We start from the raw sequence: 22,214 nt of genomic DNA on the forward strand, positions 1-22,214 counted from the left end.
GTCTTGCTCGGAACCACTGTGCAGTGAGCTCACAGGGCCCGTGGCGGCCCTGCGTTCACCTGGCAAGGCAACTCACGCATCCTCGGGACGCCACTTGCATGCTGCTAGCCGTTCACCTTCACTGGTCTCGGCTGCACAGCCAACCTGTCATCCCTTGAAGGAGGACCGATCCCGGGTTTGGAGGGGCTGTCGCTCCAGCGGGGGGTCAAGAAATGCCTGCGATTTGGCACTGGTGCTCTCCCAGGACAAGAGGGTTGAGCATTAACAACAAGGATAGAACGGTGTTCCTGACCCTGCGCGTGCGTGTGCGCATGCAAGAGAGAGAGTTCTGATTTTATTTATTTATTTTTGTTCCTTTCAATTTGTTTTATGGCCCTAGCGGCTGGCCGCCAGAAAGCCAGGCTGCTGGCCTTGCCTTGTAATTTCTGTAAGTGCCTCCTCGATAAAGTGATGAGATTAATTCATCAGAATTTCTGTGGTCTCTGGAGGGCAGTCTAGGAGAGCTCAGGAGCAGGGAGGGGCATCTGTGGAACACACACACACACACACACACACACACACACACACTCACCACCAGCTGAAGCATGGCAGGTTTGGAGGTGGGCCCTCATAGGACAAGGACCTAGCCAATGACTAGCATCAATTCAGAGTTCTAACACAGGAGTGTGCCCAGGACAGGCACAGGCAGACACTACTTCAGGTCACCTAACCTCTCTGGGCCCACTTCCTCATCTGTAAAATGGGCATATAGCACATGCCCGTCTTACAAAGTTGTGTGATACAGGGACAGAAAGCACACACAGGGCTCAGCAGAGTCAATGTGTGGGCAAGCAAGGACTCAAGGCTGTGGTGCTTATTTTTACACGCAGGCAGTGCTGCCAGGGTAAATTCAGCAGAAGACTCCGGGTAAGTCTTTGACGTGAGGCCAGCCACCCATTCTGACATTTAAGAACACTAAGACTGGCGACCTCCGAGTTGGTGCGTCCGCACTTGTGGAAGGGAAGGGAGGAAGGAATGCTCAGAGCCTGACCTGGACTTCTGCGTGACCTCTGGCCTCGAGGCAGAGGGGAAATCCCCACCATCAGCTCCTTTGATCCTGTGCCCCAGGAAGGAAACCCCAAGGGCGTCACCATCAGCTGTCTCTGAACAGCTGCAGGGAGTGGGCAGTCCTCTCCCAGGGCTCAGGGGCTCAGGGGCTCAGGGCTGGGGCCTCAGAGCTTAGACAGGGGGCTCCTGGGGGACGCATGTCTCAGAGGCCGCTGGCTAACATCGGAGCCCGAATGGCCGCCATTTTAGGTCACTGCCGTGGAAGGGCTGGGCCAGTAGTCACTTGGCTCCACTTCCCTATCTATCTCACTTCTGGGGGACACAGGCCATCTCCTTCTGTGGGGCCCACTGTCCTCAACTGTCCACCCTTCCCTCTTCCTTACCTCCTAGCTCCATGATCTCATTCGTGCCACTGGCCTGGGCTATCACGTACTTGGTAAGGATGAGCAGCAAGAGGCAGGGCCTGTGCTCACACCCTTTCATCCATCTGCCTGCTGGGTATTTCCACCTGCAAGTCCCTACGGTTCCTCACACCTCCTCAGCTGAACCCATCCTTACCCAGCCGACTCCTCTCATTGTGCTCCTTGTCTCAGCAAAACGATCACTAAACCGCCCCTACCCCCATCCCCACCTAGATCAGAAACTGAGGCGCATCCTGGATTCTTCCCTCTCCTTTATTCCTTTAAGGTCCTTCTCATCCTACTTCATTCACATTTTGTCCCTCCTTCCCCTATGGCCACAGCTCATCAGTCCCCACACTCACCTCCAGGCACTAGCCTCCTCTGTCTCTAGTTCCCTTTCCAGTCTGACCCCCACACTGCCCCTGGAGGGACGTTAATAATCTTTCTGTGCAAAACTCCATCATGGCCCACCCCCTGTCTGCACACACATCCCACAGCCCGATAAATGGCAGCATGGGGCGGGAACTGCCACAGGAGAATGGACAAAGTAAAACCCAGAAGAGCCAAAGATGACAAGCCATCGCTTCTCCGCCTTTGGGCTAAGATCAAGTGTAGTATCTAGATGACAAGCCATTTGTACTGCAGAGCCTCAGAAAGCCTCAGGCACCGAAGGCTCGAGATACGGCAGAAGATGTGGTGGGCTCTGGGGCCACAAACTGGGGAATTTGCTGGGAGGACTTGGCTACCATTCCACGTGGCCATCTAGGAGTCCTCCACAGCCCACCCAAGAGAAGCCAGCTTCATCTCTGGAGGCTGTGAGCAAGTTAAGTTCTGGACTCAAGGACCCACTCTACTTCAGGCAGAAGGGAAGCTGAAGCTAAAACTAGGATGCCTGAACAGTGGGACCACCCAGCCCACCCCAAGCCCACTCCCTGAATCCTAGCAGTCTGCACACTCCACACCCCACCCCAAGATAGGAATTTGTAGGGTTCTTCTCTGGGAGAATGCACAGCATCAGAAAGAAGTCCAGCAGATGAAGATCAACAGAGGGGATGCTCTCTTTATCCCTTTATCCCTATTTGCATTTAAGACAGACAGCCGAGGATTACCAATACATTTTTAAACCTCACAAAGCAATAATCAACATACTATCAACTTGAGAAGAAAAAAAAAAAAAAACCACACTGCATTCCTGAAACAAGAACAGCATGCAATAAAAAGTTTAAAATGTATAAAATGGAGCTCCTAGAAATGAAAAATACGAAAGTCACAAAAGATTCAGAAGAGCTGAGGAGCTGCTACTCCAGAACAGAACAAAAAAATCCAAGAAATGGACGAGAGACTAGAAAAGATGTAAGAATTAGACAACGGATCCTAGAAGCTCCGCATCAACCATCACAAGTTTTTAAAAGAGAAAAAGGTGGGACAGGAGGTCGTCATGAAGGCAGAAACTGAAGAAGGGAGGGAGGGGGTGGAGGGTGGAAATTTCTAAGACCTGAAGAATATGAGTTTACAGACAAAAAGTCCTGCTGAAAGCCCAGCAGAATAAGTGAATAAAGATCTGGATAAAATTACAGAGGTGAAGAACAAATTAGTAGCTGCCAGGGGTCAGGGAGAGGAGAGTGGGGGCGGTGGTTATGGTATAAAAGGGTAAAGCCAAAGCTCTTCTGTATCTTGACTGTGGGATGGTCACAGGAGTCCATGAAGTGATACAACTGCATAAACTACACACACACACACTCAGAGTGTGTACAACCGGTAAAATCTGAATAAGGTGGGCAGATTCCATCAATGGCAATTGCTGATTGTGATACTGTACTGTAGTTACGCAAGATGTTACCTTCGGGGCAAACTGGGTGAAAGGTATTCGGGATCTCTCTGCATCATTTCTTAAAACTGGGTGTGACTCTTCAATGATCTCAAAACAAAAACATGAAAAAATAAATAATAAAAAGACCTACGACACACAACAGAGGCTTGCGTCGTAAAATTTCAACCAGAGAAGGCAAAGAAAGAAAAGAGTCTAAAATTTTTCCGGGAGAGTAACAAAAAACAAGTCAAATGCGGAGGATCGAGAATAAGACCGGCCACCATATCTGAAACCATAAGGGGAAAAAGTCCGACACACACACACACACACACACACCCCTGTGCGCATCGCCACTTTTTTTCGCTTTGGCACTCATCATGTGACTTCATTTCTTTATCTGCTTTGTTCACTGAAGTTTCCCCAGCACCCAGAACCGTGTACAGAAGTATGAGGTCTCTATATACAGTCTCTAAATGATGACTCCAACTTCTTGACGACAGCACCAGAAACTAAGAAAAGGAGCAACGGTGTCATGGGGGGGGGGGGGGGGGGGTGGAATCACTTAAAGCCAGAATTTTTTTTTTTTTTTAATTTTTTTTTTTTCAACGTTTATTTATTTTTGGGACAGAGAGAGAGACAGAGCATGAACGGGGGAGGGGCAGAGAGAGAGGGAGACACAGAATCGGAAACAGGCTCCAGGCTCTGAGCCATCAGCCCAGAGCCCGACGCGGGGCTCGAACCCACGGACCGCGAGATCGTGACCTGTAAAGCCAGAATTTTATACCAAGCCAAGATAGAAATCTCGGGGGTGAGGTGAAGGAATGAGTAAGGATATTTCCCTGCTTCCAAGGCATCAACAATTTTACCTCCCCTGCGCCTTTCCAGCACGTGCTCCCCCCAAAATGGAGGAAGCAAAAAGAGGAAGAGACAGAACCCAGAAAACAGGGGATCCAACCCAGGAGAAGAGTCAAGGACAAGTGGAGAAAGGACTAGCAGGAAGCAAAGACATTTAACCAAAAATTGTGAGGTAACCGTATTCTGACAATGGGAAGATTGGAAATGTGTGTGGTTGGATGGGTTGTATAATTGGAACAAATTCTTCATTGCCCATAACAGGAAGTCAAGAAATAATGCCCAAATTGCCAACTCCGTAAACATAGCTGTAAAATCACATTAGCAACTAAGAAGATAAACACTAGAAGAAAGTTTTTCTTTTTTTTTTTTTTTTATTTATTTTGGGGACAGAGAGAGACAGAGCATGAACGGGGGAGGGGCAGAGAGAGAGGGAGACACAGAATCGGAAACAGGCTCCAGGCTCCAAGCCATCAGCCCAGAGCCTGACGCGGGACTCGAACTCACGGACTGCGAGATCGTGACCTGGCTGAAGTCGGACGCTTAACCGACTGCGCCACCCAGGCGCCCCGAAAGTTTTTCTTAAAGGGTTAACTTTGGATCACGAAGAGAGGAAAGAGAATATATGTGAAGGGCCAAGGACTGTCACTTTTCATTAGGAGACTTACTTACATTTCTATCATACTTTTTTAAACTGCGTGCACACATTGCTTTGATAAAAAGCTAAAAGTTACCTTAAGAATTAAGTTTAAGAAATTGTCCAACAGCTCCTTATCACATAAAGAATGAACTAACCTCCAGGGCAAAGCCTACCAGGCTCGTTATGATCTGGCCAACTCTGACCTGTCTGTCCTCATTTTCCTCAACCTGAGCCCTAAGGTGGTAGGTTCCACTAATACCTTTGGGGCCTCCGATCCCTCTCCTACCTCCCTCCACCTGAAACCCTTCCTGGTAAATTCTCCCACAACCTTGAACCTCAGCTTATGATACCCTCTTCCCTTCTGCCCTGGGTAGGTTCACAAGCTCCTTCCTGTTTGCCCCCATAGGTCACACCCGCCACCTTCCACTTGAAGCAGCCAGCTGGGTGTTGCAGAATCAGGATTTTGTGTGTTGTCCTCCTTCTGAGCTACGTGCTTCCTGGGGATAGAGGTTACTGGGTCTCTCTCACTTTTGTATCTCAAGTACAAAGCAAATAAATTGATGGGGTGCCCAGGTGGCTCAGGTGGTTGAGCATCCAACTCTTGATTTCGGCTCAGGTTGTGATCTTCTGGTTTGTGGGTTCAAGCCCTGCATCAGGCTCCTTGCTGATGCAAAGCCTGCTTGGGATCCTCTCTCTCCTTCTCTCTCTCTCTCTCTCTCTCTGCCCCTCCAGTGCACGAGTGTGCTCTCTCTCTCTCTCTCTCTCTCTCTCCCAAAATGAATAAAGAAACTTAAAAAAAAAAAAAAAAAGCAAATAAATTGAAAGCAAAACCTCCACTTAGAGAATCCTAGAACTCAGCAGTGATCCGTCAGTTGTCAAATCCAACAGCCTGTTCCAGGCCCCCTATCCTGGTCCTTCCCAATGCAGAGAACACCTAGCTCTTAAGATTTCATCTCCCTTCCCTCTGCAGGGACTCTTACAAGGTCTCGGATCAGTTCTCTATTCACCACATTGACGCCAAGGTGCTTCCGGTGGTAAGAGTGCATCATTATTCTATGTAGCATCAAGAAAGGAAGCAATTCTGCCAATCAAACTACAACTGTGCTTCCTTGCCACTAGCATTTCTGTGTGTGTTCGCATTAAAAGATCTCTTTGAGATTTACTTAGAGATATGATCGTACAGCATCCTTGTGCATACACAGAAGAGAAAATAGAAGAAAAACAAATCAAAGGTGTCGCCAAAACTTCTCCAAGTGCAATTCTCCTGAAAGATTCTTGATCAAAGTCATTGTTTTTGTGTTTTCCCACAGAATCGTCCTCTCTGCCAATAAGGGAGCCAACCATGCTGTGCTTCTGAAGAATGTCCATTATCATCTCGGGGGTTACCTCCCAGGTCACTGGTCCCTTTCTGCAAGTTCTGATGTGCATGTGAGGGCAGGGTCAACCACATGGAGTAACCAGCACATAGCCCAATTCAGAGAGGTTGTGGGGGGGGGCGGGCAGTGCATGTTGAAACTGACGCAAGATGGTACTTCTCAGTCTCCTTCCAAGGCTCTTACTTCCTTTCCCTTCACTAGGTCCTTCCTCTTGCCCCCCTCCCCTCTCCTTCAGAAAAGCTTTCTCTAGAAAAAACTCTCCTGGAGGGCATGTTGCATCAGATGGCTTTGCCCCACCCCCCACAGTCTCAGATTAGCAACCTGGGTGGGGCTGGATATTTGCATTTCTAACAGGCTCCCAGGTGCTTCTCCTCTGGGGACCACACTTTGAGAACCACTGCTCTAGAGGATCTCATTAGATCCCCAAACCCCACTCAGCTAACACTCTGGAGCCCTAGGCCCCGAGTTCCAACTTTCCAGAGTAAAACCTGTGAACTGATCAAACTCAACATGTCCCAAACTTTGTCCATTGTCCCAACCCCTTGCCCCTTTGTCCTTGTCCCAGCCTATCCTTCTCCCATTAGGAATATTCTTTCTTGGTTTCCTTGCCGTCAAATAACCTCGCCAGCCCCCTAGCAGCCTAAATTTGAAACCTAAGGGGCAGTCTCAATCCAGCCACTGTTCATTTTATACTGAATCCACTTCCAGAAGTTTCTCAAGTCCAACCTCTCCTTTTAACCCTTCTGCCACTGCTGGCTTGGATGCCTCCAAATGGATGGGCTATGAGAATCCGCTTCCTAACCGGACTGCCTGCCCCTAGACTCTCCCATGTCCAGACCATCTTCCCCGAATTACCTTGCCAGAATTAACTTGCTAAAATGAGATCTCATTAATTCTCTGCTCAAAAACCTTCACTGGCTTCCTGTTGCCAAGCACAAGCAGCAAAAACAATTATTATCTATTTAAGAGTTATATGCCAGGCACTAAACTAAAAACTTCACGTGCATGACTCATTTGATGTCTGCAATCTGCAATGACGTTCCACCACCAGAACTGCTTATCAGCCCCATTACTCCCATTTCATTGACCGGGAAATTAAAGCCCAGAGAAACTATGTAACTTTACCAAGATGACCAAGAAAGAAATTGTCAAATTGGGATTCTAAGACAGGTCACACACCCTCAAATCTTGGTGTTACTCCATACTCTTCCTTCACAAAGCCTCCGAAGCCTGTGCCATCCAGCCTCCTGCTGCTTTCCCCACCAGCCCGTCCACTGCCACCGAGGCCCGCCCCCCCCCCCCCCCCCCCCGCTCCGCCCCCCAGCAGAGCACATCTGCTCCTCTGGGCCCCCGACTCCTGTTCTTTCTGCCAGGCATGCTCACCTTTCCCTCCTGTTTGCATGGAATTCCTCGGAGATGCCCTCCACCCCCCCCCCCACCCTGACTTGCTCTCTGGCTGTGATGTGGTCTTTCTCTAATTTCCCCCAGTGCCCTGCAGACAGCAAACTGTTTGCAGGTTTCATTGACTCTTTTCGTACAGGTGAGGAAACTGAGACCAGATGACACAAGTCCCTGCCCAAGGTCAGCCGGCTGGTCAGTAGCCGGGCTGGGATAGCGACCTGGTCCCGACCCCCACTCACTCCTAGCTCTGTCTCTGCAGCCCCCTTGCCTCGTGCCCCGTGGGATCCCCGGCCTCATTCTCCAGGACAAAAGGCCTGGAGGTGGTCCAAGGCAGGATAACCCATCAATCATCTCCCTGCCCCTTCCTTGGGGAGTTTCCTTCCAAGTCTGCATCTGGGCCCCTGGTGAACAAACAGAAGCAGCGCCTGCCAGGCTTTCTTTCTTACTTGCTCTCATCTGAAGTCACAGACCCAGGAGCTGCTCCAGGGGCCTCCTGGTGACCTGCTAAGTTGGCCTCATGCCCTGGGGGCGTAGGGAGGGCCACAGGGTGGCTTTACCCTCCCCTCAGCAATGTGCGTTCATTTGTTCATCAGTGGCTTCCACTCCCAGAAGAAAATCCAAGTACAGCATGCACCAAGCCTCCCCCCACCACCCAGACCCGGGACTTGGCCAGCCTCCCCTCCCCAGCCCCATCTCCTTCCCTGTCTCCCTCACTCACACCAGCCACACTGGCCCTCCTTCTGGTCCTGAAGCACATCAGCTGTTTCCTCCACCTGGAGCGCTGGCCCCAGGATTCTTCCACATGCTTTGCCTTATCTTAGAAGTCATCTTCTCAGCATGGCCTTCCCCATCTTCTGTCTAAATTAGACCCCTCTCGTCTCATCATTGGCTCTTCTCTTTCACAGCACCTGCCTCAGGTCTGTCATGATGCATCTTTACCCGCTATCGTGTTTTCTGTCTGTCTTCCCCCCAGACGGCAACCCCATGGGGTAGGGGCCCTTGATCCACTCTCAACCCAGCTCCCAATACGGTGGTTGAGACTCAACCAATATTCAACAAAGAACTGAGTAACGGCTTCATAAGCTCAAGCGTGAGGCAGGTGTGTCCCCCAAACACTGTCCTTTAGAAAAGAAGTCACTTAATATCTGAGACTTTGTGACATCTCAGAACAGAGGTGCTATGTCCACCACCTTATATCGACCAACTGCTCCAAGACCTCAATCAATGCTCATCGTCCAACTGAATCAGTAACAAGGGGGTAGAGACTTCACACAAATTTAGTTATTCCCGGGAATCTGACCTCACATGTTGAGTGTCAAAAAGCAGTCGAGTACCTCATACACTGTGGAAATCATGCTTATACATCGACACAAATAGAAAAGAACTGCTCTGATGGTCTAGGAACTATACTTACAGCTCCAAAATGACATTTTTAGAAGCATACACATACTCCTAAAGTTTTAAGTAACTAAGACAGGAGTAAAGACAGGGTGCTCTGAAACACTGTTGAATGACTCAGGAAGTGGCCCTAGAAAAGGCAAAGACACTTTAGTCAAAGGTCTGTGTGACAAGTTTGATAACTTCGCTTCACAAAATGTGAACAGAGGGGCGCCTGGGTGGCTCAGTCAGTTAAGCGTCTGACTTAGGCTTAGGTCATGATCTCGCCGTCCATGAGTTCAAGCTGTGTTGGGCTCTGTGCTGACAGCTCAGAGCCTGGAGCCTGTTTCAGATTCTGTATCGCCTTGTCTCTCTGCCTCTCCCCTACTCATGCTGTCTCTCTCAAAAATAAAAAATAAACATTAAAAAAAATAATAAAATATTTAAAAAAGCAAAACGTGAGTAGAAAAAAGTTTTTCAAAAATTACGGTATTTTTACATAATGTGATTTGAAGTATACAAGTGTAACTAAAATTAACACATTGTTTTAAGTAGACATTTGACTATTTTATCTAGATCCCTGCAAGTTTCCATAGGCAAACTGGCCAAACTAGTTTGTCCTCGTGGGGAATACGGGGGATCGCTTTGGGGGGACCACCTTCCATGTGGACACACGGAGAACTTCCTAGGCACCAGGCACTGTGGGAGAACATGGGGTTTGGTGAAAATCAAAGTAAACGTAACCCCTGTTCCCTAGGAACTTAGCATCTCCTTGGGGACCCAGTCAGATCATAGCAAGAACCATGCAGTATGGTAACTGTTGTCGATGTGCTGGCAGAAGGTATCCAGGAGCACCCAGGAGGGGCACTATCTATGTCAGATGAGAGGGCTCGGAAGTGGAAAAAGGCTTCCCCAGAGGAAACGCCAGCTATCTGGAGACCTAAGGACAAAAGTAGGGCCTGGAGGTTGGGGGAGGCAGAGTAAGGAGAAGAATGTATACAAAGTCTAGAAAGTGATGGTGCGTGACGAGGTCTGGGAACTGGAAAACAGAGCAGTCAGGCGGACCCGCAGCCCACTAGGGAGCATGGCAGGGGTAAAGTTACCAGGACAATGTGGGGCAATCCCCGAGGACATCCTCAATCACGCTCTGGAGCCATGGCTTACCCATAAGCAAGACAGGAGACCGACACGTTCAGACATTGGTTCAGAAAGGTCTCCCAGGCAGCACAGAAGAAAACAGACTGGGAAGGGGCGATCCTGGCAGCCAGGAGACCAGACTAGAAGCACAGTGGTCGGTGGTGGCCCGGAACAGAGCAAGGCGAACAGAGAGACGCATTAGGCCAAGGGACATGAAGGAAGGAGATGGAATTGGACATGACTGTGGGGACGCTGGTCTGGGATGGGGGGCAGGATGTCGAGTTCCGGGTTAAGACCCACTTCTGGCCTGCACACCAGGGAACCGACAACTGGGACACAAGGAGAGACGTCTAAGGGCAGGTAGGACTTGTTGCATTTGGGAGCTTCCAGAACATCCAAGTGGAAATGTTTTGTAGGTGCTGAAGGCTCTGGAGCGCAATGGGGAGGCTGAACTGGGACTCATTCATCACAAGCCCAGGCAGGAGCAGATACAGATACAGGGCAGTAAAGCGGGTCAAGAACTGAGAAGAGGAAGGGAAAGGGGGGCTGGAAGCTGGAAGTTGACAGGGTGTGGGTATCGGTTTGTTTTCTTTGTCTTAGATTGCAGATACCACAAGTATTTCAATGCAGAAGGGAGGAGGCTAGGAAGTGAGAGGGTAAAAGAGAGGAGATAGTGGGTAGGAGGGTCTCCAGAAGTGGGGCGGGGATGGATTCACCCAGAGCCTGGGGCAGGAGACCATCCCTCGCAAGGGGCAGTGGGTTGTTCGGCTGGCAACAACTGAGGACATTCCCATCGAGGGCTTCCAGTTTCCCAATGGAACAGGAGGCAGGGTGACAGGGTCAAGGTTTGGGGATATGTCTTGGAAAAGTCCCCCAGGTGGCTCCCTAAAAGGCCACTTCATCTGGTACTCATTACAAAGGTTTTCATTACTGTGAGGTCAGTATCATAGTCCAGAAAGGAGCTCCATCTCTCAGGGCCAGACTCACATTGGCCAAATTCCAAAACCTGACATATAAGCCCAGGGATACACATTCAAGTACAAAGAGAAACTGATGTGCCTAACCTACAAGATCACTCTAAGCAGAAGACCTGGGGGGGCGCGGGGGGGGGGGGGGGTGACTAGATCATAATCAGAAAGATGTTAATCACATCAACTGAATGTTTAATGACATCAGTCTGTCCCCAGGCTGACTCCCTTTTGGTAGGAGTGGTGCCTTTGTCAAAGTCTGCCTCCTTTTTCCACGCCTGGGGGGGGTGGGTAGGGGGCTGATCAATCCTCTTTGATGAGTACATTTTTTTCCCCCTTAGATATGCTAGTAAATTCCGTCAGGTTGAGGATTATCTCCTTAGCTGTGGAGCCACTGGGTCCCTTCGGGAAGGTGCCTTTTTTGCGTCTAAGCTCATCTGTTCTTGGTGTCCTCACCATCTCCAGCATGGACGACAAACTCCCTTTCACACAGAATCGGGCAGGCAAAGTTGCACTAAACACTGAACGTGCACTACTAGGGGTTTGATCCTAAGCCCCAGGAGGACAGAGGGACTGTACCTACCTTGTTCAATGCTGTAGTGCAGGAGAGCACACATTTTTTCTGTAAAGGGCCAGACAGGAAATGTTTTAGGCTTTGTGGCATCCTGCTGTTGGAGCACCAAAGCAGCCAGGTTCTACGTGAACGAATAGGTGTGGCAGTGTCCTAATCCAACTTGATTGACAAAAGCAGGCTTCAGCCTGTAGGCTATTCTCAGCCCACCTCTCCCGGCCCCTTCCCCCAGCCCCACAGTGCTCCCACCTAGCACAGCCAAGCACGCAGAGCGTACTCAATAAATGTTTATAGAAAAGAAATGGCTGGGGGTCCCTGGCTGGCTCAGTCGGTGGAGTGTGCGACTCTTGATCTTGGGGTTGTGGGTTCGAGCCCCACGCTGAGTGTAAAGGTTAAAAATAAAATCTTAAAAAAAAAGAACAGCTGTCTGAGGGTTTTTTCCTCAAGTCTATCATGACATCCTTGTTTCTATAAACTTCTTTCCATATTGATGTAAGCATGGAATTGAGAGACTGAAGGGATCTAAGGAGACAGAATATGAGCTAGCATGACTTTAGAGCTTTGCCCAAGCATTTATATCAATTAGTGAATGGATCGTTCTGTGATGAGAGGCCCTCAGTCCAAGTTATCAGGCTTTTAAAACATGGTCTGAATATCCTCTTTATTTTTTTTTTCAGGTTTATTTAGAGAGAGAGTGGGGGAGGGGCAGAAAGAGAGGAAGAGAGAGAGAATCCCAACCAGGCTCTGCGCTGTCGGCCAGGAGCCTGACGCGGGGTTCTCACTCACAAACTGTGAGATCATGACCTCAGCTGAAGTCAGACACTTAACCGACTGAGCCACCCAGGATGCGCAGACGCTTAGGGGACTGTCCCCTGGTTTGGAGCCTTAGTCTAGGCCTGCAAACTCACTCAGCTCTAAGCTTTAGACGCCAGGGTCTGGAGGGCAGGTGCTACGGTCTTTCTCTCCTGCCCCCCACCAGTACCTCTCTCAGAACACTCACACGGTACCCGCTGGTCTTTGTGAGGCTGTCCAATTACTGGTCTTCCTCTTTATACTTTAACTATGTTTCCACATTTTCTACAACCATTATGTCCAGAAACAACAGTCAAAATCCACGTTAGAACAAAACCAAAGACTTAATGAAATGACTAGAGCAAACCATCAGCTTTACAGTGTACTTTTCTGGGTTCTAAACAGAAACCTCTTCCCGGTTGTAAAGGAGAACCAGAACTTGTGACAAAGGAAAGAGACAAGAGCAGCTGAGCTCTGAATGCACGAAATGCTGCTCTTTGTCCTCTGACTTCTAGGAAAAGATCATTATCCTCTTTGTGGAGCAAATAATTAAGACTGTTTACAAATCCTTCAAGTGGGCTTTTGAAGTGCTGAGGGCACTCTCAGCGCCCGGGCCTCTGCGGAGGGAGAGCAGGGTTTCTGAGTCTGCCCCTGCCTCTACTTTCAGAAAATCTGATCCAGAACCCTCCAGAACCCTCAGTGAAGAACCACATGGAGTGAAGAAAACGGGATTGTCTCCTAAAAAGCAATTTTTCAAAAGCTGACCTCAAAGAATCTAAAAAATCTTACCGAGACCATTTCCTGATCTGGGAAGAAAACAGTTGCCGTCTCAGTGACTTAAACTGGTGGAAACATGTCATGTTTATTGGTCAGATACCCAATGATACAGATTGGCTCTCAGACTGGAAGTTTTCAACCCTGGCCGAGGCCGGAGACTCCCAATTAATCACACAGTGCTTTTCAAATTCCGAGATTCCAGGGTGTCCTCCCAGACTCAGGAGTGTGAAGCTGGCAGGGACTGAAATGTGTGCGCGCACCGTGCTAGAGTCTAGCACAGTGCCTGATGTGAACACAGTCCATAAACGCTCGCTAAAAGCAGTGCATATCATGGCTCCTTCTCAGGAAGGTGTAAAGAACCCGAGTCTGGGGTTCTAGGAAAATGTAATTTTAACTGCTTCATTCTTTGGTACTGGTTGAATTTTTACCTTTTTTTTTTTAAGGGTTCACTTAAAAAAATAACTATTATCTGTAACTAAGATAGGCAAAATAATTTAAATCCTAAATCAAAATATACTGTTTTACTTACATCTATGTAATTACAAAAGCCCACCGTGTACGATAAAACAAAGTGTGTGTGTCTTAGTAATAATACCGTCGTAAGTAATATTGTAAAAGTGAAAATCATACCTGCAAGCATTTATTTAGCACTTACAAAGCACCAGGCAATATTATAAGTGCTTTGTACATACCAACTCACTCTTCTTTTAACATCTCTATGTGAAGAAAGAATGAGAGCATCGCACCTTACCGAGAAGGACATGAACCCAGAGGGAAACCGAGGCAGCATGCCCAGGGGCATCTAGCCGTAACGGATGGTGCTGTCTGATCCAGGAACCCGCTGGACAACCACTACACCACAACGTCTCAACTAACAGGGAGAACTGGAAACATGGCCAATCTTAAGGCCCTCAACTAATTTAATGAATAAATAGTCACAAGAAATTTAAACAAATATTTGTTGAACGAAGACACGCAGAGTCATCCCAGGAAAGCTCAACCTGACTCTTCCAAAAATGAAATGGGAAAGGGGGGGAGGGAAGACACCCTGAGGACAGCCAGGCAGGGCCAAGGGACGGGACAGGTGTCCCTGGGTTTGGTCCAGCCTGGCTGCAGTTTCTGTCCCAGTGGAATGGCATCACCCCACTTCAGTTCCATGCACGAGGGGGGCTGTTTGTCCATCCACAATCAACAGCACCTACAGCAATGGCTGGTTCTTAGTGGGTGCTCAGTGGACTCCTGATGAAACGAATGGCCCAAGTGCTCTGCCCATGGCCTCCTGCAGTAACACCCTTGGCTACCATGTGCCAGGTTCATTCCTCTGGCTGGACCCTGTGCCATGAACTTGATAACAGCTCTGGGAGAGTGTTCTCATCATCATCCCCCATTTAACTCAGGGCAACTTTCCAGAGGCCACCCACCAAGGCTCTTGCACACCTTCATAGGAATCAATCACTCACATACCCTCTGAAAGAGGCCGCCACCCTCGCTTGTGGCCATCAGAACACGATTCAGCTGCCACACAGGCGCACTGCAACAGCCCTTGAAGACAGGCCATGCGGCGATCAGACAGGGTGAGTGGGTTTCCCTTGCTCTGATGGCCTGGCTCTTTCCCAATTGAGAAAATATTTGTGTTTCATTTGTGCCCTTAAAAGATCAAAACAACAACTCTTTCTATAGCAAGGAAGTCTGGAACTGCAGGGTAAAACAACATGATTTTCTCCCCCAAAAAGCAGCTCGTTAGGGACACGCTCTTGACCGTGTTCCCCACACCAGTGAGAGGCGCATGCACAGTGCATTTGTGTGGGGTTTCCCGGGGTTTTCTGGGGCACCACAGGGGAGTGCCTGCGTGTCAACGACAGTGCTGGAGGTAGAGTCTCGTGGGGAATCCCGAATGAGAAACCCTGAGAGGCGGGAAAGGGGCTCTACCAAACCCCTGCTGTAGCCGCGCGCGGGGACCGACCCGGCAGCTGGCGGGAATCACCGGGTTTCCCCACTGCACCTGCAGGCAAGGGCGCCCCTGCCCGCGCCCACCCAGCCCCTGCCCTGCCTTCACGCACCTTGGATGGTCCTCTTGAAGAAGGCCTTGCAGGCCTCGCAGGAGGCCACGCCGTAGTGGTAGCCAGAGGCAATGTCCCCGCACACGAGGCATAGGCGCTTGGGGATGGCGTTGAGCATGTACTCGCACTTGATGGCCGAGTCCTCCATGAGGCCGCTGGCACAGTCCTCGTAGCTCTTGCGGCACGGGGTGCCGCCCAGCCCGGCGCCTGCGAACATGGGCGGCGAGTCCAGACCGTTGGCGTGGGCGCCCAGGGCCAGGCCGAAGCCCCCGCTGGCGTCGGACGAGCCGCTGGGGCTGTGGTGGCTGAGGGCGTCGATGCCCGAGGACGGGCTGGACGGCTCTGTCTTGATGAAGGAGCCGCAGCTGGAGCCCAGGTGCCGGTCGTCCGCGGACATTCTGTTCAGCAGCCTGCGGACACAGAGCACGGACAAGTCAGCTCTGCGGAGGGTGCGGTGGGTGTGACGCCGGACCCAGGAATTAGCTCTGGGCTCCGGGCACCGAGTGGGCGGGGCGGCTGGGAGGGGCTGAACGCTAAGGCGTTGGTGAGATAAAATGCTGGCCCAGAAGGTCAACTGGTCAGGACACTGCACAGCCCAGAGCAAGTTTCTGGCATTACCCCCCAGAACCTTCTGAGTCCTCAAAGAGAAAACTAGGGTTTTATTTTATTTTACATTATTATTATTTTTTTTTTTTTTTTGAGAGAGAGAGAGAGAGAGAGCACAAATGAGGCAGAGGGAGAGGGAGACAGAATCCCAAGCAGGCTTCACACCCAGGGTGCAGCCTGACGCGGGGCTTGATCCCCTGACCGCTGAGATCATGGCCTGAGCCACAATCAAGAGTCTGACATTCAACCCACTGAACCACCCAGGCGTCCTTTAAAAAACTACGTCTGTTGGGGCGCCTGGGTGGCTTAGTCGGTTGAGCGTCCGACTTCAGCTCAGGTCATGATCTTGCAGTCTGTGAGTTCGAGCCCCATGTCGGGCTCTGTGCTGACAGCTCGGAGCCTGGAGCCTACTTCCGATTCTGTGTCTCCCGCTCTCTCTGCCCCTTCCCCGTTCATGCTCTGTCTCTCTCTGTCTCAAAAATAAAAAAATAAAATAAAATAAAAAAATTAAAAAAAAATAAAAATAAAATAAAAAACTACGTCTGATCGATAAACTTTAGATTAGGCACCCCAGCTCTCTGCAAATTGCTGGCATAAGGGTGACAGACAAAATAGCTGGCCAATCTTCCTGCACAACAAAAGTACATGGTGGCCGTGGCTGGAAGTCTGAGCGTGCTAGGCCCTGGCCCAGACCCCCTCAGTGCTGTGACCTGATAACCCCTTTCACCCAGCTCCACTGAGGCATTGGGTAAGTCCAAGCTTGGTGCTTCCCCAACATGCCGCCATCACTGAGACTGGGACCAGACACACCACCAAGGCACCTGGCCAGGGCAAGAGGCAGGGCTGGTGGCAAAAGCTGCTCTCTGGGGTTTGCCTCTGGCCCAGGGCACATCTGGAAGGTGGCTCCAGGCCCCCTCCCCCTCCCCGTCCCTAACCCTTCAGCAGGCTGGCTTCCCAGCCCCACCCGGCCCCAGAGACTGTGTCTGCAGGAAGTGACATGAGGGGGCCCCTTCCAGCCTTAGGTCCTCGCATCCCTAGCAGTTTCTTCACCCTACATTTCAAGCTCTGAGCGTTCCTACCTCACCCACAGAGGCAAGGGAGCATTACCAACATGACAAGGTCACTGTGAAGGGTCCTAAAGGTTACCTAAAATGAAAGTCCCTTCTCCCAGAACCATGCTGGGTCCACCTGTCCTTGACCTGGCCTGGCTGTGTGAAGGCAAGGAGCTGGCCAAGGCTTATGCCCGTGGAGCAGGTGAAAGGAAAGAGAGAAAGATCTTGGAGAAGGAAAAGGGCTGAATGATCAGTGGTATGGCCGCATTAGCAGAAAGATGGAGGGGTCTCAGTACCGGAGGGTCCGCTGGGTAGCAGCCATGGTCCACCTCTAATAATGCCCAGAGGGAGCCCCTGTTTCCTGAACGGTCCTTTGAGGAAAGGACTGGTCACCACCAGGGAAAGGGCTGCTTTGCAGCACCCACAAAGCCCACCCCCACACCACCAAATGCAATCTCACGATGGGAGGGGCCGCCGTCCCTGGTGTCACTAATGATTTCATAGTTAGTACACCTCCCGAGGGGTTGTCCCATCCATCTACATTTGAACATCTGCAGGGACAGGGAACTCATTGCCCCACAGGTGGTTCTAATCAGAAACCGGGAGCTGCAGATAGAAAGATAAAAGATCCATGTGAGGTTACTACTCTCAAGTTTATCTACTGGAATGCAGCGTCTAAAGATAGAGGCTCTCAGGTCTCTTCTGCTCCAAATGTAACGTTCCCAAGTCCCCTGAGACGCCCTCCCACAAGCACCGTGTTTCCCTTATATCGGCAGAGGGTGCCCTAGTTGAGGGTCTCCTCTGGGTCCTTTTATAGCTCTGGCTGGTGCGCTGTGATCGTCCTGGGTTCCATATGACCACCTGCCTCCCCTCCATCCACCAGCAGGTCCCTGGTATGTCCACAGGAAATGCCATCAGCCTGGCAAGGCACAATCCAAGCAGAAAATCTGCCCCGGTAGGCACCTTTGGGTTACCTCCCCACAGCGTCTCTGCACAGGGCAGGCAGGGAAAGCTGACCAGGGGTCCTTCCACCTGTAATTCTCTCCTGCCCACTGCTTTAGGCTCTGTGGGTCACAGGAACACCCCAGGCCCACAGTGACAAATCCTGCCGAGGAGATGACTCCCAGACTCCAGCCCTCCCCCCCCACCCCTCCCTGAAACTCAAAAGAACTCCAGAGGTTTCGGGAGATACACTTGACATTAATGGTAATTATAGCAACAGCACTAGTCCCCCTACCCCCTTATCTGCAGTGTCAGTTACCCGACGTATCACCAGGTCAACAGAAGCCTAACACCACGTCACAACGCCGACGTCATCCACCTCATTTGGTCTCTCTCTAAAAGTAGGCCTTTTGTCATCTCATCCTCGGAGACTCCAGGGGCTGAAGGAAGCAAACTTGACCCTGGCCTCCAAGCGGCACAGAAGTCCAGCCACTACTTTACTGCCCGCATCCCAGTTGTGTGTGTTTGGACAGGGGCAGGGTCCGAGGACTTCATTCCTCTTCTCTTTCCCACGACCGGGATTTTGGCACCCCATCCCCACCCCGCCCAGGATGTCTTATCTAGGGAGAGGCCACACCTATTCCAGCCACCTGCTGTGTGCCAAGTGCTGGCCAGAGGACAGGAAAGGTCACGACACACACAGCCCACAATCTCAAGAACTTCGTTCTCAGGGCGCCTGGGTGGCTCAGTCGGTTAAGCGGCTGACTTTGGCTCAGGTCATGATCTCACAGTCCGTGTGTTCGAGCCCCGCACTGGGCTGTCTGCTGACAGCTCAGAGGCTGGAGCTGCTTGGGATTCTGTGTCTCCCTCTCTCTCTGCCCACCTCCACTCACGCTCTCTTTCCACCAAAAAAATGAATAAACGTTAAAAAAAATCTTAAAAAAAAAAGCTCATTCTGTCTCAGGAAGAGCAGACTAAACAAACACAATTGTGCAGAGCACCAGAAAGAGCCAGGGGGTACTACCCTCACAGGGGCGCCCTTCCCCCCCCCCCCCCCCGGCTCCCGCCGCTGGCCCCACCAGTCTTCATTCATTCACTTGTTCATTCATTCATATTTGCGGACTGAATGAACACCCCCTCCAGGGGGGGCACAGCTTCTTTTCTGTGTGGAAGATTCCTTCCAAACTTTTCTGTTTTTTCAAGCTTAGGAGTCGCCGGGTCTGTCCTCTGCCCCAGAGGCTGGCCTAGACCAGTTTAGTGGCCATCCACCAAGGGCGGTCACACTCTGGATGCCTCCTTTTCTACCACAGCCTTTTAGTCCTCACAGCCTGTCTGCCAGACATTATCATCCCCACTTTACAGAAGAGAAAAGCTGGAGCTTGAAGCTTGTCCCAGGTCACCTGAGGGACAGGAGAAGCTTGGACCTAAACCGGCCCTGTCTGACTACAGACACAAGCTCTTTCTTCTGTGGCGCTCTGCCTCCCGTCAAACCAGGCCTCTGAAGGACCTGCCTCCAGCAAGAGCCTCAAGCTTAAAGCCCTCAAAACCTGCAGAGAAGAGCTCCAAAGCCCAGAACCTTCCTCACAGCCATTTCTTGACCTGCAGTGTGAGAGTCGAGAACTCTCTGGGGGCACAGAACCCTTCTAGGCTACCGGGTCCTCGATGCACCAGGCAAGGGACAAAATTTGCTGGAGAGGCCAGACCCTCCACGAAAACCTTGTGTCCAACTCTCCTGACCTCTGGCACATCGTTCATGCATTCCAAAGCAAAATTTAAAGGATGGGAAAGAAAGAAGCCCAGGAGGTGGGGGGAGAAGAACCGGCCGGAGGAGCTAAAGAATATAAAAAGCATTTTTTTTTTAACGTTTATTTATTTTTTGAGAGAGAGAGAGAGAGAGAGTAAGAGTGCAAGCAAGGGAGGGGCAGAGATAAAGGGAGACACAGAATCTGAAGCAGGCTCCAGGCTCCGAGCTGCCAGCACAAAGCCCAACGCGGGGCTTGAACCCTTGAACCGTGAGATCATGACCTGAGCCAAAGTCAAGACGTTCAACCAACTGAGCTACCCTGGAGCCCCTATAAAGAGCATCCTTTAAAACGCTTTTTAGGGGCGCCTGGATGGCTCAGTTGGTTAAGTGCATCCTACTTCAGCTCAGGCCATGATCTCATGGTTTGTGAGTTTGAGCCCCATATCAGGCTCTCTGCTGTCAGCACAGAGCTCCCTCTCTGCCCCGTTCCCCTCCCCCTCTCCCTCTTTCTCAAAAATAAACATTTAAAACAAATAAACTGCTCTTTAAAGCATGCTTTAAAAAGAGTGTGTGTGTTGGAAATGCAATGAGGAGGGGGTGGGCAGCAGGTCACGTGTGTGGCTACAAGGCCAGCGGAGATCAGAATGGGCAAGCGTCCACTGCAGCGAGCAGTCAGGAGGAGGCAGGTGATGTCGCCAGGGAGTGTCAAGGCTCAGTGGGGATGGAGACCACTGTACCGTGGCTGGAGGAGGTCGTGAATGCAACATTCTTTCCAGAAGTTTGGCTGCAAAGGGGAGTAAAGGATGTGAGAGTGGGGTGCCTCCTGGCACACCTTCAGACCTTCAGGCAGCACCATTCCCTTGAACTTGGGATCATGGGGGCAGATAAAGAATGTTTTGTTGTTATTGAGGGTAATTGTTGGTTTTCTTTGATGAGGAGGGGCATGTGTTAAGAACACAACCAACAAAACTAAAAGGAAACCTTTGTATGGGAGAAGATATTTGCAAATGACATTATCAGATAAAGGGTTAGTATCCAAAATCTATAAAGAACTTATCAAACTCAATACCCAAAAAACAAATAATCCAATGGAGAAATGGGCAGAAGATATGAACAGACACTTTTCCAAAGAAGACATCCGATGGCTAACAGACACATGACAAGATGCTCAACATCACTGATCATCAGGGAAATACAAATCAAAACCACAATGGGAGATCACCTCACACCCATCAGAATGGTTAAAATTAACTCAGGAAACAACAAATGTTGGTGAGGATGCGAAGAAAGGGGAATGAACCCTTCTGCACTGCTTGTGAGAATGCAAACTGGTGCAGCCACTCTGGGAAACAGCATGGAGATTCCTCAAAAAATTAAAAATAGAACTACCCCAAGATCCAGCAATTACACTACGAGGCATTTATCCAAGGGATACAGGTGTGCTGTTTCAAAGGGACACGTGCACCCCAATGTTTATAGTAGCACTATCGACATAGCCAAAGCATGGAAACAGCCCAAATGTCCATCGATGGATGAATGGATAAAGAAGATGTGGTGTATATATTCAATGGGATACTACTCAGCAGTCAAAAAGAATGAAATCCTGCCATTTGCAACAACACTAGAGTGTATTATGCTAAGCGACATAAGTCAATCAAAGAGACAAAAATCATATGATGTCACTGATACATGGAATTTAAGAAACACAACAGATGAACATAGGTGAAGGGAAGGAAAAATAAGGTAAAAACAGAGGGAGGCAAACCATAAGAGACTCTTAAATACAAAGAACAAACTGGAGGTTGCTGGACAGAAGGTAGGGGGGATTAGCTAAATGAGTGATGGGCATTAAGGAGGGCACTTGTTGGGATGAGCACTGGGTATTAGATTTAAGAGAAAAATCACGAGGTTCTACTCCTGAAACCATTACTACACTATATGTTAACTAACTTGAATTTAAATAAATATATATATATTTTTTTAAAAGAATGGAAGGAACTTAAGGTTTTTAAAAATTATGGGATCCACACTTTGCAGTTTGCCTTGGGCGATCCTGATCCTACCTGCTAAGTACCCATCGCCCCCGCTTTACTCCCCAAAGTGGGCAATGAATTGCATGGTGACTCTATGTTCAATGCTGATGGTAAAGAACAGATCAAGATGCACAGATTGAAGATATAAAAGGTAAAAAATGTCTGCTTTTCCCAAATTCCAGTTCAATCTTCACCAGAGTCAACTGAGGTGCTTGCTGAACAGGTGGCTGCCTGGGCCTGACCTGACCACAGTCATAATTTGTACATGCATCTCTGCAAGGGGGGCCCAGAAGTCTGCATTTTCAGGTTGGCTTGTTTCAGCAGCCCAGTTGTGACTTTAGGGGCATCAGGTTTGAGTACCATAGGAATGATGTGGCCAGGAGGCCTGGCAGAGGTTTGACATGAATCTGGAATGCAGGAAGAGAAAGGAGCTGAAGCAGTAAAGGGGGGTGGGGGGGAGGTTGGCCGTGCACAGGGGAAGTCTGAGCCCTCGCCTCTCTGTCCCCTCCACTCAGTCTGTGAAGGGAGGCACAGGGAGTGAAGGCTACGGGCAGGAAGTCTAGGAAAAGGAAGAGAGTTTGCAATAGAAACTGGGAGGGGTGTGGTCGTGGGAGGAGAGAGCAGAAAT

The 22,214-nt window shown here is 50.0% G+C and overlaps 1 protein-coding gene across 3 annotated transcripts in view; it reads right to left on the reverse strand.

Moving 5' to 3' along the window:
* Nucleotides 1–22,214, reverse strand: part of ESRRB (estrogen related receptor beta) — a 172,892-nt gene that overhangs the window by 40,636 nt on the left and 110,042 nt on the right. For all 3 annotated transcript variants that reach the window (XM_086709203.1, XM_086709204.1, XM_086709202.1), the window contains exon 2: nucleotides 15,210–15,619. In XM_086709203.1, the coding sequence (XP_086565329.1) occupies nucleotides 15,210–15,619 (410 nt within the window). The remainder of the gene's footprint in view (nucleotides 1–15,209; nucleotides 15,620–22,214) is intronic.

Source organism: Puma concolor, chromosome B3 (genome assembly GCF_028749965.1).
Source record: "Puma concolor isolate L17-30 chromosome B3, mPumCon1.1.hap2, whole genome shotgun sequence".
Taxonomy (NCBI): Eukaryota; Metazoa; Chordata; class Mammalia; order Carnivora; family Felidae; genus Puma; species Puma concolor.